Here is a 14,974-nt window from a genome sequence, read left to right on the forward strand (position 1 = left end):
TATCTATGGATTCTGGCTCTTTTCACGCAGTGCTCCAGCTCTCATCTCAGCCTCCGTCTGCAGCTGAGTCCATGTTAGATAACAAAAAACCCCAAACAGTTCCCTTATTCTTTTATTGATGTGAGAAGTTCAAACAAAACTTGGGAAATTTGACCTTAAAATAACTTTAATGGTCTAAAAATAACTTTAATGGTCTGACCTTTATTTGTCTTTCAGATAGTGAAATGAGTGATTCCAAATTTTACAGACTTTTCTCCTTTAGTTCTTTGAACTACACAATTAATACAATCCCGGTGGATTCTGAAGCTGAAAAAAGAGAATTTCAGCACAAATAATTCAATTTTCAACATGTCCAATGGACGCGTTTCGTAAGTAGAGCCCAAAAAGTGACCTAAAAATGTGACGAACGAACATGAGTTTTGAACGCATTTCCATAGACGTTTCATCGGAAATGGTCGCTTAAACGCAAGTTTGCGATGGCGGTGTGATCGTAGCTCCAGATTTAGCCTTCAACTAACCCTTTAACACCAGAGCTCTAGTGTTCATGTTCTTTGATTTGCTTTAACTTTTCATCCTTCAGAATCGACTGGAATTACAATCATCGTGTAGAAAAGTGACAGTATTTTGCCATTTACCTAGATCTCACTTTTTATGTTCTGAATCCCCTTTATTTGCCAAGTATGACTGAAAATAGAAGTAATGTGACTTCTCATGTAAAAGGACAAAGTATCAAAGAATAAATAGTGAAAAAGATAAAGATAAATTGCACATTTGTGCAGGATTAAAAATTCTTCTTAAGAATTAAAATAATATTTTTAATGTGATCTTGTAGCATGTTTCTCATGATAGAGGAGATTTATAAAACAAAATTAGGATTAAAATACTTTTGAGTACCGTATTTTCCAGACTATAAGTCACATATTCTTCAGGGCTTTTCATTCTGAGACCAACAACTCAAAGTTGATTGGATCTTTTCAGCTGTTCTGAAACCGAAAACTCTGACTTTGCAAATTTTGAGTCAGTGAGCTCTGAGTTCAGGTTTGAACTCTGAATTGGCTAAACCTGCTTCTTGAAACAGGCCTCAAATTCTCAGCCATGTCTGTTTTGAACGGCATTTCTTCTTCTGCCCTTCTGTCAGCAGCAAATACTGATACCTACAGTGCCCTCTAGTGGTTATTAGTGGGAAAATAACGAATATATGAGCCTATTTATGTTTTTTAAAAATCACAAATAAGTCGCACCTCTGGCCAATCTGTTTAATAAAACAAAAAATTTGACTTTTTACTCTGGAAAATACAGTATTTATTTATTAAAAGTTCAGCTGGAATGAGCCTGTAGGAATGATTCAGCTGCTACAGTCTTAAGGACAAAAACTTCCTGCTCTGATCCATTCTGATGCAGACAAATAGATCCATGAACGTCTTCGTTTTCCTCGTCTGAGCTAAAAACTGTACAGCTGAATAGCTTCGACATTGCTCACCATTTTTGTTGCACTTGTAATGTTAGGTTGGAGTTGTTGTGAGGGGCTGTAAGCTAGTGGGAGAGAGTGTAAACAAAGGGATGATGGGAAGAGGTTAGTCCCGCCCACAATTCAGAGACAAATATCTATTGAACTCCTGCCGCTCTGCAGAAACTGTCATTGAAAACGACACAGGTTGTTTAATTTTGGGGCATTATCACAATTCAAAGACCACACCGTCCATGATAGTAGAAGAATAGGAGCACTAAAATGACTGACACAGGCTACATCTTCTCTTTATTTTATTTATTTTTTTATAATTATTATTTTATCTTATAGAAAAACATTTTTCAGGAAGGTTTACTGCATGGATATTTCTAAAATAACGATAATAATGATAGTAACAGCAATAATGTTTTATTCAATTACAATGAAAAGCTAAAATATACATATATATTTAACCTTTTCATTTTACAGCTAAAACAAAGACATAACATAAGATCAGACCTGCATAAGTGCTTAAAACATTCAGATCTCTCAGACGCTGCTTGGGTTATAAACAAAAGAAGACCTAAAGTCCACCAATTACCTCTGATCAGAGTTTAGCGAGTCACAATTACAGACAGGTGGCCTAAAGCCAAATGCTCTCCTGCCCAATCGTCTCGTCCCAGCTGCTCCTTCACTGAAGAGAAACCAAAGCTATCTCTGTGACAACTGTGAGTGGCAGCCCGAATCATTCGATCCCAGGACTCCCCCACTGGCTACTCTTTTCTCTCTCCTTTGTGAGTCGGGGTCACGCCGAAGCGCAGCCTGGTGTCACCACTGAGGCCTGGTCCAGTCTGCTGTGGGCTGGTGTGACAGCGCTGCAGCCTGACCACTCCCTGGGCCTCTTCCTGCCTACATAGCCCCGAGAGACGTGGAGAGTGATGGGGACTGGCACTGCAGGGCCACCCTGGCTGGTGCCATTGCTGGTGGTCTCTGTGGCCTATTAGTGTCTTGCTACGGGCCTGTCAGACTGACAAAACAGCGGCCTGTCAAATTAAGTAGGGGCAGGATATTGGAGACATGTATTCAAACGCAGCGAGGGGAGGTGGCGGGTTGGGCTGAAGAGAACCAGGATGAGGAAACCACCGGTACTAATGTCGACGTTAAGTGAGAGTGACAGGTGGCGAGCTGATCGGAGGGCAGGAAAGATAGTTGATAATGGTGGTGTGGTTGTCCTGAGGAAACTTGTTAAGGGCCAGTGCAGACTGAAGCAGACAGCTTCCATTCCCAAGGATCTGAGCACAGGTAAACTGCTGCAAGTTTGGCCCAAACAGCTCGCAGTTACAGCGCGCACTCTTAATGAGATCAGACTGATGGGCGCAGGTTTGTGTGTGCGCCACAACTATTTAGTGACTTTTTTTTTTTGTTTGTGTCACAAAATCTCCACAATGTTGCAGAGTGTTACAAAAGTCCCCAAAACGTGGAAAGAGGTGAAAGATCAGCAGCTGACAAAACCCCTGTGTGGGTGCGCGTGGATCAGTGTGCGACAGTGTGTTTTAGAGAGGGCTCTTTCTCTCATGTCGTTGTGCGTTGCTGAGACTGAGAGGCTGATGCACAGTGGCAGCTCCCCCCTCGCAGCCACAGGCCAGCCCAGAGCCACTGCAGATGATAGTTTTAATTGCTTTCAATCTTTCAGGCTAGTCCCTGCCCAGTGGCGCAGAGTGCTTGTGTGTGTGTGTGCATGTGTGGCACATTTTTTTCACCAGTGTGGACGCCACACAGTTTGATGAATGTGTTTGTGGGAAGGGGAAATTACTAGAGAATTAAGGCCTCGCAGAAATACATCTGATGAACACAGAGAAAGACATATGTTTACCACACAAAGCCAGAAAACGCTGGAGCAGATCCCCATTTCCATAACGCTACCACACTTTTATAAATAATAAAGTCGAGGGTTAGCATGCAAAGACCGCAGAAGGCGCACTCGCGTCCCTAAAAGCATTTTAAAAGTGGTGAACTACAAAACCAGCTGATCAATAATTCAGAGCAGAAGTGGAGATGGCATAACTGAGCACAGAAAACAGACGGCAATTAAAAATGGCAGTCATTTAATCCATGTGTGAAGCCAGCATCCATGACTAATGCGGCCCAACCGAAGCGCTGCGGTCGCGTTTTTATGTTTGAGGGCAGGGGTTGTGGTGAGGGTGGAGGGTCAGTCAGAGGAAAGCATTTTATGAATGAACACATCAATACAGTTGTCGAACTACAGATGAGATAGAAAGGAATGCAGGACAAGTTTAACTTTGTTTTTCTTTCTGGAATATTCACATTTTTATTATTATTATCTGGAGGATTAACGGGGATTTTTCTTTTTTTGGTCAGGGGGTAATTTACTTTTTAATCTTTTTTTTATTTATTTATTTATATATTTTTTTTACAACAGACACAAATTTATGTTCTTGTGTGTATTTTTTAACATGTTCTTGTAGCAATTTTCTTGTACTTGGTATATATAATAATATCCAGAATTGATTTTGTTTATTTCACCAAAACCTGGATCAATTCATTTCCATTTTTTTTATCCTCTCAAGTCGATTCATTTCAATTTTGAGCTTACACAATTTATATATTTAGACAATTTGTCTAGAAATCTACTATGTTTTGATTATATTTATATTAATCTGATACAGTTCACATACTGTAAAATGTAGTAGTGAAATAATGAGATTGTTAATAGCATACAGTGTTACATGGAATATCAAAGAAGAAGTTCTAACATTAACATTGTAAACATCGTTCTGCTTCCTCTGGAGGGTGTTTCAGGTTGGCCACCAGGGGGAGCTCGCGCTATAACAGTACACTTTTTTCAAGAAGAAAAGGCAAAGTATGAGCAAAAAAGGCGCGTTTTAGACCACAGTTACTTAAACAAATATTTCCTTAAAAGAGTTTGGAAAATTCATGCTTGTGAGTATATAAATATGTCAATTTAGTCAATAATGTGTGTTTATGTCGACCGAGCGTTAGCATTAGCCGTCCTACGAGAAATTCTATTAAACGTTAGCATCAAGCTAGCGGAATTTAGCCTTGTGTGCTAAATAGATTTATATTTTTATGGATCAATTATTGATTAAATCAATGTTATAACCCAGTCCTAGTAAAAAAAAAGAAAAAAAGCAAAACCGGGATTGATATATATATATATAACTTTACATTTAAAATGGAAAGCTTTTACCGGTTTATTTTTTAAATTGTTAAATCTCCGGGCTGTGTTTGAGCGTGTGCTCCATAAACCACACCTAAATCGACCCGCTCTTTAACAACATGTAATACACATTCACAGCAAGCCCAGCTCTCCTTTCATAGTCACACACACACACATGCACATCTGGCCCGGGGGTAAATTAAGCCCTAACATTCCCACAGAGGCTAATCTCCATCCATTTAGAGGCTTGTAATATTTAATCAGGAGGCCCTGGACCGTCAAACGGAGCCATGCGCTGTGGCGTGGGTCATATGTTCACAGGAGAGGACAGCCCAGAGGCGACTGAGGGGAATTCGCTGCTAAAAGCCACAATTTATTCAACCACACAGCCTCTTGCTTTGCTTTAGAGTGTTGGAGCTCCGGAGGAGGCCGGAGAACACAAGGATGCTTTGGTTCTGGATGAATTGGAGGAGGAACTTAACCTCATATTGTAGTATTTTTTTAAAAAATAAATCTGTCACATCTTCATCATAGATGGATATGGAAAAAGTAACACAGTATACATGTACAAGTAATACATGTACAGACTGTGTTTTATAAGTTAATATTTGTTTAGTATGATAGTTTTAAAGACCCGCTCCAATCATCTTTTAATTTATTTTAAAGGTGGCGGTCTTTTATTTAACATTTTTAGGCAAAATTAAAAAAGAATTTGTGGGATTTTCTAGAACATAGTTTCTGCAGAGCTGCTTTAGGTTGTAAGAAATTTGCCTCTGACTTGTAGGAGGAACCATTTGCACTGAACACCCCCACCCCTCTTCCCATCACCATTAGCTATCTGCTCTCCTGCTAGCTAACAGGCCCTCACACCACCAACTTAACGTTACTAGTGCAAAAAATTGTGAGTGATATTGAAGCCATCCAAAATGATGAAAAATAACGGAAGACGTAGGTTGATCTTTTAAATACGCAGGAAGATGCATCAAAATGGAGCAGAGCAGAGAGCTTGAGGCCCGGCCATCTTATTTTCTATCTCATAAATAAGTTTGGGTTTTTTTTTGTGCTTTTTTTGTCCTGATTCATTACAATTTTACTGTACATAGGACTCAGAAATTCAGTCAGGAAGGAAGATGGTAAGAATTGACTCAAAGGAGAAGAAAAGAATGTTGGAAATTACCAGTCTTTTAATTTGGTTTAACACCATGAAGCTTTTTTACATCATTTTCTGTTTTCCAAAATCCTGCTCCTTGTGCAGAATAAAACATTCACAAAACCCAATGCAGAAAATCCAAAAGTAACCTTTAAATTTTCCTATTTCTGTCTCTTAACATTCATTTTATTCTATTTTTCTTTAAGTCTTTCTGATGCGAGAAGAGGTGCAGAGCTCGACCGTCCAGCCTGGAGGGATCACACCGGACACAGCCAGCTGCCCTGACACTGCCACCCAGGAAAGGTCAGGTCTTACACCATCAGTGTGAAATTCCTAAAAAGGGCACCGGGTGGTTTTAGCAGTTGAGTTTGGTATTTTTGTCTGAATAAATGGTGCATTTTCAGTTTTTTGAACATCTCTCCCTCCCTGATTCTGACTGACTCTAATGGGAAGCCCTGGTGAATTTTTCATGCAGCCTAGAGGGGAGGAGGAACTGCTAGGTTAAAACCTCAGAGAAAAATAAAAGCCTAAACTGAGATTTGAATCATTTTAGGGTTAAATTTTCTTAAATGTAATTTCTCTACGTTGTTCTTGGGTCCATTTTTGGTCACTTTGCATGAACTAATTAACTAACTTGATCCTGATTATTCTCTCTGAGCACTGTGACAGAATAATGCCCACGATCCTTGATTTAATCGGCGGAAATTTCTGCAAGAAAGCTCTAAAAAATTATCCATCTGCTCAATGCACACATGCCACAGCGCACTCCGATAGCTCATAGCACTGTCTTGCGTATGCAAATATGTTTTGCCTGGAAATCTATTTGGAGTTGCTCGAAGGAATCCAGAACGGCCGTCCTTCTGTCTCCCCTCGCCGGCTCACGCGGGGCTCCCTCTTGCAGTTCATCTCCTCTGGAGTGGAAAACCTTTTCACCAGTTCCACACGCATGGACATCCCGCCACTGCCTCGCCTCCGACTGCTTACACCACCATGGGCCAATATGCAGATCTGATGGGAATGAGGAGCCCTGTAACTGTTTGCTCAGTGCAATCCAGGGAGTAATTATCTATTCCATGGGGAGGCCAGTCATTTTTACACTCAATAACACTATTTAGTATATAGAGTTGCAATATATTTCACAAAATAATCAGTTTTTGGATTTTAAAATACAAAGAAATAAAGGTTTCGTGGGACGATAAATAAAGAATTAGTCCCTGCCCTTGGGCAGAGCAGCAAAAACACAAAGGTTTATCTGTGTGTGAGCTTGTGTGTACGTGCAGACCAGAGGGCGGAGAAGGCCGGCTTGGGCAGATGGTCCACAAAGGTGTTACCACACAGTGAGTGGGCACTGCGATTGATGCATTGCAACATCCAAGAAGGTGGAACATTTGGCTGCTGACCCGCAGTCAGAACTCATCGGCCCTGGCTTCTCCTTATTTAGTTGCAGCGAGAGAGCCGACGGGGGATTTGGTCAGAATAAACACTCAGAACGCTGCACTTTCCCACCCTGGAGGAAGCCTGCGCTGAAACTTCTTCTCCCAGTGTCTCTGCAAGGAGGTCACGATGGGTGGTGCGGGCAGGGAGGATGGGTGCACGGAGCCGTGGAGATGAGGAGAGGCGGCACACGGGGTTACTGTTACACTTGGATGGAGAAGATCTCACCCTGAGCCTGTTTTTAGGGCCCTTTGTAAGTGGAGCAGCTCCATATGTCTTAGTTTCTGCAAGTAATGTGTAACCTCGGCCCCTCGTGTTTAGGAGAGCAGGAAAAATCCTAAAATAAAAAGCTTAAATATTGATTTTATTGAGGGAAAAAAAAGTTAAAACTTGTTTTTGTCAATAAAAAATCTTATTATTGTTAAAATGGTCCTAAACAGTTGAATATGAAAAACAAGCTCCTTAAAGTTCAGAGATTTTAATCACAAACACCATCAGTTATGCACATGCAAGATTATATTTCAGGCCCCAAAGCCCTCTTACATCAGCTGAAACATGGAAAATTCATGAGCGAGGGTGATATCCGACGGCAACATTACGGCAAAACGGATAATTACAGCTAAGGTGCAAGAAAACTTTCTCTTTTTTAGTGTCTCACTTAAAGGTTTTTGTCAACAAATAAGTGAATTCAAGACAACAAAAATGTTATTCACACAATAGTGATTCTCTTGCTCCTTTCTGTATGTTTTTCGGTACGTAAAACTTTCACTTTCAGAGATATAAGCAATCTTGGTATCAAAACATTCAACATATTCAAAAACATTAGGATAAAGTCTTCAAATTTAAGTGGATTAGCAACAAGCCTTTAACTGCCTATGTTTTCATCTATTATAGTAATAAAAAAATAGAGTTTGGCTAATATTTTAGCAACATGCTAATGTTTTTGGCTAATTTGGGTTTTTCAGTATAATTTACAGTTGAGCTTCTGTTTTAGCAACATGCTAACATTTTGACTAAATTACTTTTACTGGAGAATTTTAGACTGTTTTGGAGTTTAGCTAGTATTTAACAATGTGCTAACTTTTTTTTGTTGTTGCTAATTTGAAATCCACTAAGATTATTTGGGCTAATTTGGAGTTTTGCTAGTATTAAGTAACGAGCTAGCTTTTTTTTGGGCTAATTTGAAATCTACTACAAGTTTTGGGGCTAATTTGGAATTTAGCTCATATTTAAGCAACACACTACATACTTTTGCAAAATTGGCATATAGTAGGGATTTTTAAGCAGTTTTGCTACAGAATTTTCAGAAATTTAGATCATCTTTAGCACTCTTTCATATGAAGTGTCCAGTCTATTAGCAAACTTGACAATTTGCAAATAGCAAATTGCATTTTAAGCAAATCCCTTTAGCAATTAAAGTAAATTACATCACCATTTTCAGCAAAAAGCTTCAGCATTTTCAGCAACTACTATTTTCAGCAAAAGGCATTCACACTAGCATTATCGCAGGTAATGCAACTTTTCTAGTTTTAATCATAGAAAGTCTAAATAGAACTGGACATAACAAGCGTTGAGGTCCCCCATAGGAAATGCATCACCTTCGGTCCTCGCCAGAGCTGTCGACAGCGATTACTCCGAGTCTGAGTCACGTTTCTACAGGAAGTACTGTCAACCAATGAGGAGTGAGCTTGTTCTGGCTAGTTTGAAGGCCACACCCCTCCCACTAAAAATGGCATGGAGGAATTTGTCAACATTTGAGGCGGGGCCAGCGGGAGCCACATGCTATTACTGAGGCATCTGATTGGTCAGTTTATAACTTGAAAAAAATGACGATAAGGAAAAAAATCGTTAAAAAAAATTGGGATTAGAAAGAGCGTGTTAAGAAGGAAACATCAGAGCAACAATGGTTATTCTGACAAATAAAATGATTGAGAAATAACAGTCTGTTTCTCAATGGAAGTCTATGGGACTTTGGGCTACTTGCGACCCGCGGGTACTTCCGATTTGCAACACGGAAAAAGGGGGAGTTTGAGCGGTCCATTATCATTCACGTCAATGGTTTTAATTCAAGCTGATCGTGAAATATTTTTTTAATTCTGCTAAATAATATTTGATTCCATTTGAGCTCTTATTATAGGATGTCAATAGTTTCTTTAAAACTCTCAGGATCATGTTTTAGTTCATATTTATTCACAACTTGTACAAATTTAAACTTTGTCTTATAAATCTCAGAAGTGTATGAGACTAAAAGTAAAATCTTTACATTTGGATGTTAGAGCAGAGCGCCACCATCTGGTAACACACAATTTAATTTTATATCTAAAAAGAAAAGCGATTTCTGTTACTTTTTGACTTAATACAAATATTTTTTATAGCTTACTTTCGATCTATTTTAAATAATGATAATAAAAAAGATGGTTATTATTCCAGCATAAGGTGAAAAATTTTGTGGCCTCATTTTTTTATACTATAACAATAATCTTTTATTAGTGTTTTAGGGGTTTAGCTGAATTTTAAGAGCATATTTGCTTTTGAAAATTTGAAGTATTTTTTTTTTATTTGTTAGAAGATCATGCAAAAATAAAATCAAATGATCATAAATCCTTCTGTCCATTCACCCAAACATCCAGGGGTTAATTCAGGACAGACAGAAGCTCCTGTCTGAGTCTAAGAAAGACAAAAACACATCAGCACCACACCGAGACCGGCCTCCAGAGTCTGACTCCTGTCTGTGTCGGACCTCTCCTGGAGTCAGTCGTCATGCACCACCATCACGTTCCCGTTCAGCTCGTACTCTATGCTGGACCAGTCGAAGATGTTCCCCTTGGACACCTTGTGTCCGTAGTGCCAGGCCTGAATCATGCTCCTCGAGAGCACAGAGTCCCACATGTTCAGGTCAGTCACCTCCCCCACAAAGCTCTGCGTGGCCTCAAACCCCCCCAGGTGTTTATCCGGGTCTTGCCCCAGCAGGACGGTGCCTTTCGGGCGGATGCTGTGACCCGGTTTGTAGACCTGGTAGGTGCTGCGTCTGCCATCCACCCAGAACGCGGTGAGGCCGGTGCGAGACTCCCAGGTGAGGCAGAGGCTGGAGCGGAACGTGGTGAGGGGAGGGAGGTGGAAGAAGGCGCCGTCCCCGCTCATGTAAAGGGACACCCGCCCGTCCTTTTCACGCCACACGTTAAGCTCGTCGTAGTCGGCCGTGCGGTAGGCGAACAGAATGATCTCCCGCTCCTCTGGCAGCTCAGTGGCCACGCGCATGCAGAGGGTGAAGGCCTGGAGCTCCATTTTCTTCTGTGGGATCAAAGCCACGAAGCTGAAGTCCGTCTCATAGGGGAAGACCAGAACCTTCTCATTCAAACCCACTGAAAGAAGAAAGACCAAAGAAGTATTTAAGTGCATTTAGCACATTTTACTGTGAAGCCTCGTCTTGTTAAGGCTAAAACCCAACAAACCATGAACCTACCTCCTCCGTGCTTAACTGTTGCCATTATATGCTGGAGACTCAACTAGAACGGGGATCAGTTTACTACTGAACAAAACTCAGCAAGAGCCATAAGCTTAACCTCAGCGTTTACAAAAGTAGATTTATTTAAGCTTTTTATGACCTTTAATTGTATTATATGGAAGCCCAAACTGTTCTTAATTATATAAATAAATACAACATTATTTAATCAAGCAACACTCCAATAAAAGTCTTTTCAATAAATAATTGACCATTTTATTATGGAATACATTTCATTAAAATTTAAATGGACCATTTTATTATGAAATATAATTCATTTTTACTTTAAAACATAATTTTTATGTTAAAAACATTTCATAATAAAAATATATATCACAATAATTTTTTTTCATGTTGGATTTTATTATAATCATGTGGGGGTTTCTTTTGTTGAAACTTTTATTTCAAAATTACTGTTTTCCAAAGTGTCCTTTTTATTTCACAATGCTGTTTTTCAGAACGACGTATTTATTTCATGATGAGCTTTTTCAGAATAATAACTCTGTCTGTCAATCAAACCAGACAAGGCGGGGACACGTTTGTGATTGGCTACTCCTTTAATCAGACATTAGCAGCAGCACCAACTACATCGATCGAGTGTTCCTTCAGCCAACGTGATGGTGCAGTACACACTCCTCAACACTAGGTGGGAGTATGCAACTCAGCGCGACCAGTCTCCCAGTCTCCTACAAAAACGTTCAGTACCCACGTTTGTCCACAGGTAAAAACGTAGCAGTTTCACAAATAAAACGGGTCTAAATTGTGGAATTGCTACGTCTCATTCTCTCATTCATTTCTACGGAGGTGCGCCGGATCACGTGACTGATCACGTGGCTTTTGAGTTTCTGCCTGTCGCTAGCAAAAACACGGTGGGATATTCACTCTTTTTCGGTGGAAAATTCCTCAGAATAAAATATTTTGTGGACTAATCTTTATTTTGACAATATTTCTAGTGAGAAATGCACCCGTTACTATCAGGATATACATTTATTTTGGACATACAGTTCGTAGTTTGTCTGTTTTGCTGGACTTCTCCCCAAAAGGGGCTCCAAAGTCGTGGAATATCAACATTTCCGGTGCACGGAACAATCCCGGAACCGGACGATCAGCAGGATTTGGTGACCCGACCCGCGTCGGTGCCGCGTCAGGGTTTGGGTTAGAGTAGGTTCGGACAAACCGCCCGGACCCTTTTTAATTGGGCCCGGAATGACTCCCGTAAAGCTAGAACGTGATAACACTGACTATTTCCGGTCGAGGACGGTCTAAAGTTTAAAAGTTTCCTGAAACGAAGATTCTCAACCATAAACATAATGTTCCTTTTTTCTCCCTCATAAACAAACACAAATGTCGGTTAGTTTAAGTGACAATAACGAGGATGCTTTCACACTAAATGAAGAAAGAAAAAAAATATTTTTTTATTGTGCTACACACAGTAGAGCAGGAGTCTAGGCATACAAGTCGATTTCAGAGGATCAGCCAATGAACGTTTAGATCCCGCCCACTTTCAGTGATTGACAGACAGAGTTATTATTCTGAAAAAGCTCATCATGAAATAAATAAGTCGTTCTGAAAAACAGCATTGTGAAATAAAAAGGACACTTTGGAAAACAGTAATTTTGAAATACAAGCTTTTAAAAAAAAAAAATCACACGAGATTATAATAATATCCAACATGAAAAAAAATTATTATGATATATATTTTTATTATGAAATGTTTTTAACATAAAAATTATGTTTTAAAGTAAAAATGAATTATATTTCATAATAAAATGGTCCATTTAAATTTTAATGAAATGTATTTCATAATAAAATGGTCAATTATTTATTGAAAAGACTTTTATTGGAGTGTTGCTTGATTAAATAATGTTGTATTTATTTATATAATTAAGAACAGTTTGGGCTTCCATAGCATTAATTTCTGAATTTATTTTCAGTTAAAAAAAAAATAAATGGGCACTTATAAACTCCAGTGTTTATTTAAAATCACTGAACTACAACTGCATATGTTTTGTATTAAATATGACAATTTAGATATCCTTTACTTTTGACAGCAGCACCCTTTCAAAATAAAATACACCCTGTGATAAATATGATCATTCTGTTGCTACTGTAATTACAAATGTAAGAAGTAAAAAAAAAAAATCTAAATTCTCTATTTATATTCTTAAGTATTGACTATAAGCATGTTTTAAAATCTGTATGTGTAAATGCAGTTGTATACTTTAACAATTTTGAACTAAACTCTGTCTTAGTCTTTAAGCTTTTTGTATTAATAAACAATTAAAATGTATCTGACATTTACATTTTGGAGAAGTGATAAACCTCTTGGTTTACTGGTAAATAAAAAACACCATGAAAATATATATATTTAAAATAATGTAAGATGTGTAAAAGAGCAGTGTGTGGTTCTGGAGACCCCAGAACTGGAAATAGGTGATTAAATAGACATTGATTCTGATCAAATATTGTTCGTAATATAACTCAATTGCTTTTGAGCATCAAACAAAATGCATGCAAATCTTCTTTATGTATTCTTCTTCATGTATTTTTTCTCCGTGAATCTATCGACTTCAGGCTTTTTAGGGCTTGCTTAGAAATATCTGTACTAATGGAAATACGATTATAAAACCACAGAAGCAGAGAAAACGTTTAAATGTAACTATTCTATTTACAATGTATGTTTAATATTTATTAAAAAAAAAGAAAAATAAATGGAGCACTATTTTACCACTTAATATACAATGCTCGTCAATAAAATCCAGGTATCTTTATAAAACGTGTTTTTTTAATATTCTTTGTTTTTAAGTATGTTTCTTTAACAAATATATATTTTTAACATCCAAAGGACATATTTCAAAAAAGTTTTTGCCTGATAAAAAGTTTTAACAGAAAGTTCTGCTGGAATTTTCCTGTATTAGAAGACGACCAAAAGAGTGTTGAGAAAGAAAAAGTAAAGATTAAAAACCACCCAGATCATTTTTTACACTTAAACATTTGCCTCTTGTTTATAGTTTTTAAACTGCTGTCTTTCAAAACATGAACATCAGGAGAATATTAAGTTTATTTAAAAAAAAATCTGATAGCTATTAAAAAACAATGAAAATTATTCATTGTAAATAGAAAAACTGGAATCTGAGGTATTTTACCTTTCTGGAGAAATCATTAGTAACCCTTAAAAGATAAGTATCCCTAGATTACTGATGGATTTGTAAATAATCGTGAATTTTAAATCCATACCTTGTGTGGCGGTGGAGGGAGTCAACAACATGACAGCAACACTCAGGAGAAGTACATTGTTGACACTCTGTAAACACAACAGAATCACCATCACTAAACATTTATATAATCAGATTATATCTGCATTTTCTAATAAATCACATTTATTTTACCATTTTGATGCAGCGTTGTGGTTCCTCTGTGCAGGAAGGTCAGTCCCAGCAGCACTGCTTTGGTGCTCTCCCCTCCTAGCACATGCAGGCTGTGATGTCAGCGCTCTGAAGGAGCGAGACAAAAGGCCCGGTGTGCGAGGGCTGCACTCCCTCGTGACTGAAGCAGCGTTATTTCACCAAAAACACTCTTCGGTTTTCTTGTTTACGTCTTTTCATTGGTGATTTCAGGGAAGCTGCTGACTCATGATCCCTTTCAGACTTCTGACTTCCAGAGAAACCATTAGACTTCTGACTTCCAGAGAAACCATTAGACTTCTGACTTCCAGAGAAACCATTAGACTTCTGACTTCCAGAGAAACCATTACCATCCCTGCTAGGGGTGTAACGGATTACGGATGATCCGTGGTCCGCACAGATCAGAAGCCACGGTTCGGGACACGTGTGTACCGCGGACCACTCCAACCCCCACCCCCAGCGAGTGCACACACCTCGGGCTCTCATAATTACACAATTGTCCGTTCACATCGAATGGAATTCTCGTCAAATTCCTGTAAATCCTATTTGTTTTGACCAGCGCTGAAGTAACAGCTTCACAGCTATCTTAAAGTCTGTTCCTGAATCTCCCGCTGCGTGTGGGCGGAGCTTCTAGCGTTTTTCCAGCATAGAGAATTTGGTGTCGGCCGCCAGCAGCTCTTGGGAAAGAGGGGAAGGGGGCTGATTCTAGGAGCCCAGACTGAGAGAGGGTCCACGGAGACCCAAATGATGACGAAATGATACAACAGAAACAATTATTTCAGTAAACCTATAACCAATATATATGCAAATATTTTTATTTTAATGTCAAGGTAACAAT

At 38.8% G+C, this 14,974-nt stretch overlaps 2 protein-coding genes across 2 annotated transcripts in view; one reads left to right on the top strand and one right to left on the bottom strand.

Annotated features, from left to right (window-relative positions):
• Positions 1-4,174: 4,174 nt before the first annotated feature.
• The window catches only part of metrn (meteorin, glial cell differentiation regulator), a 48,177-nt gene continuing 37,377 nt past the window's right edge, over positions 4,175-14,974 (top strand). The window contains exons 1-2 of the mRNA XM_036216976.1: positions 4,175-4,408; positions 6,003-6,099. Coding sequence (XP_036072869.1) covers positions 4,195-4,408; positions 6,003-6,099 — 311 coding nt within the window. The 5' untranslated portion in view covers positions 4,175-4,194. The remainder of the gene's footprint in view (positions 4,409-6,002; positions 6,100-14,974) is intronic.
• crp1 (C-reactive protein 1) lies at positions 8,312-14,413 on the bottom strand. The gene is made up of 3 exons (XM_024284370.2): positions 14,122-14,413; positions 13,970-14,036; positions 8,312-10,592 (listed from the first exon to the last, which is right to left on the bottom strand). Exons 1-3 carry the CDS (start codon positions 14,122-14,124, stop codon positions 9,982-9,984), a joined length of 681 nt encoding a protein of 226 aa, XP_024140138.1. The 5' UTR covers positions 14,125-14,413; the 3' UTR covers positions 8,312-9,981.

This window comes from Oryzias melastigma, linkage group LG19, assembly GCF_002922805.2.
Source record: "Oryzias melastigma strain HK-1 linkage group LG19, ASM292280v2, whole genome shotgun sequence".
In the NCBI taxonomy this organism is placed as follows: domain Eukaryota; kingdom Metazoa; phylum Chordata; class Actinopteri; order Beloniformes; family Adrianichthyidae; genus Oryzias; species Oryzias melastigma.

Excerpts from the sequence above, each read along its gene's own strand:
- crp1 (XM_024284370.2), bottom strand. Across the intron at positions 10,593-13,969 it reads TCCCTCCACCGCCACACAAG|TGGGTTTGAATGAGAAGGTT; the intron begins GTATGGATTTAA and ends TTCTTCTTTCAG.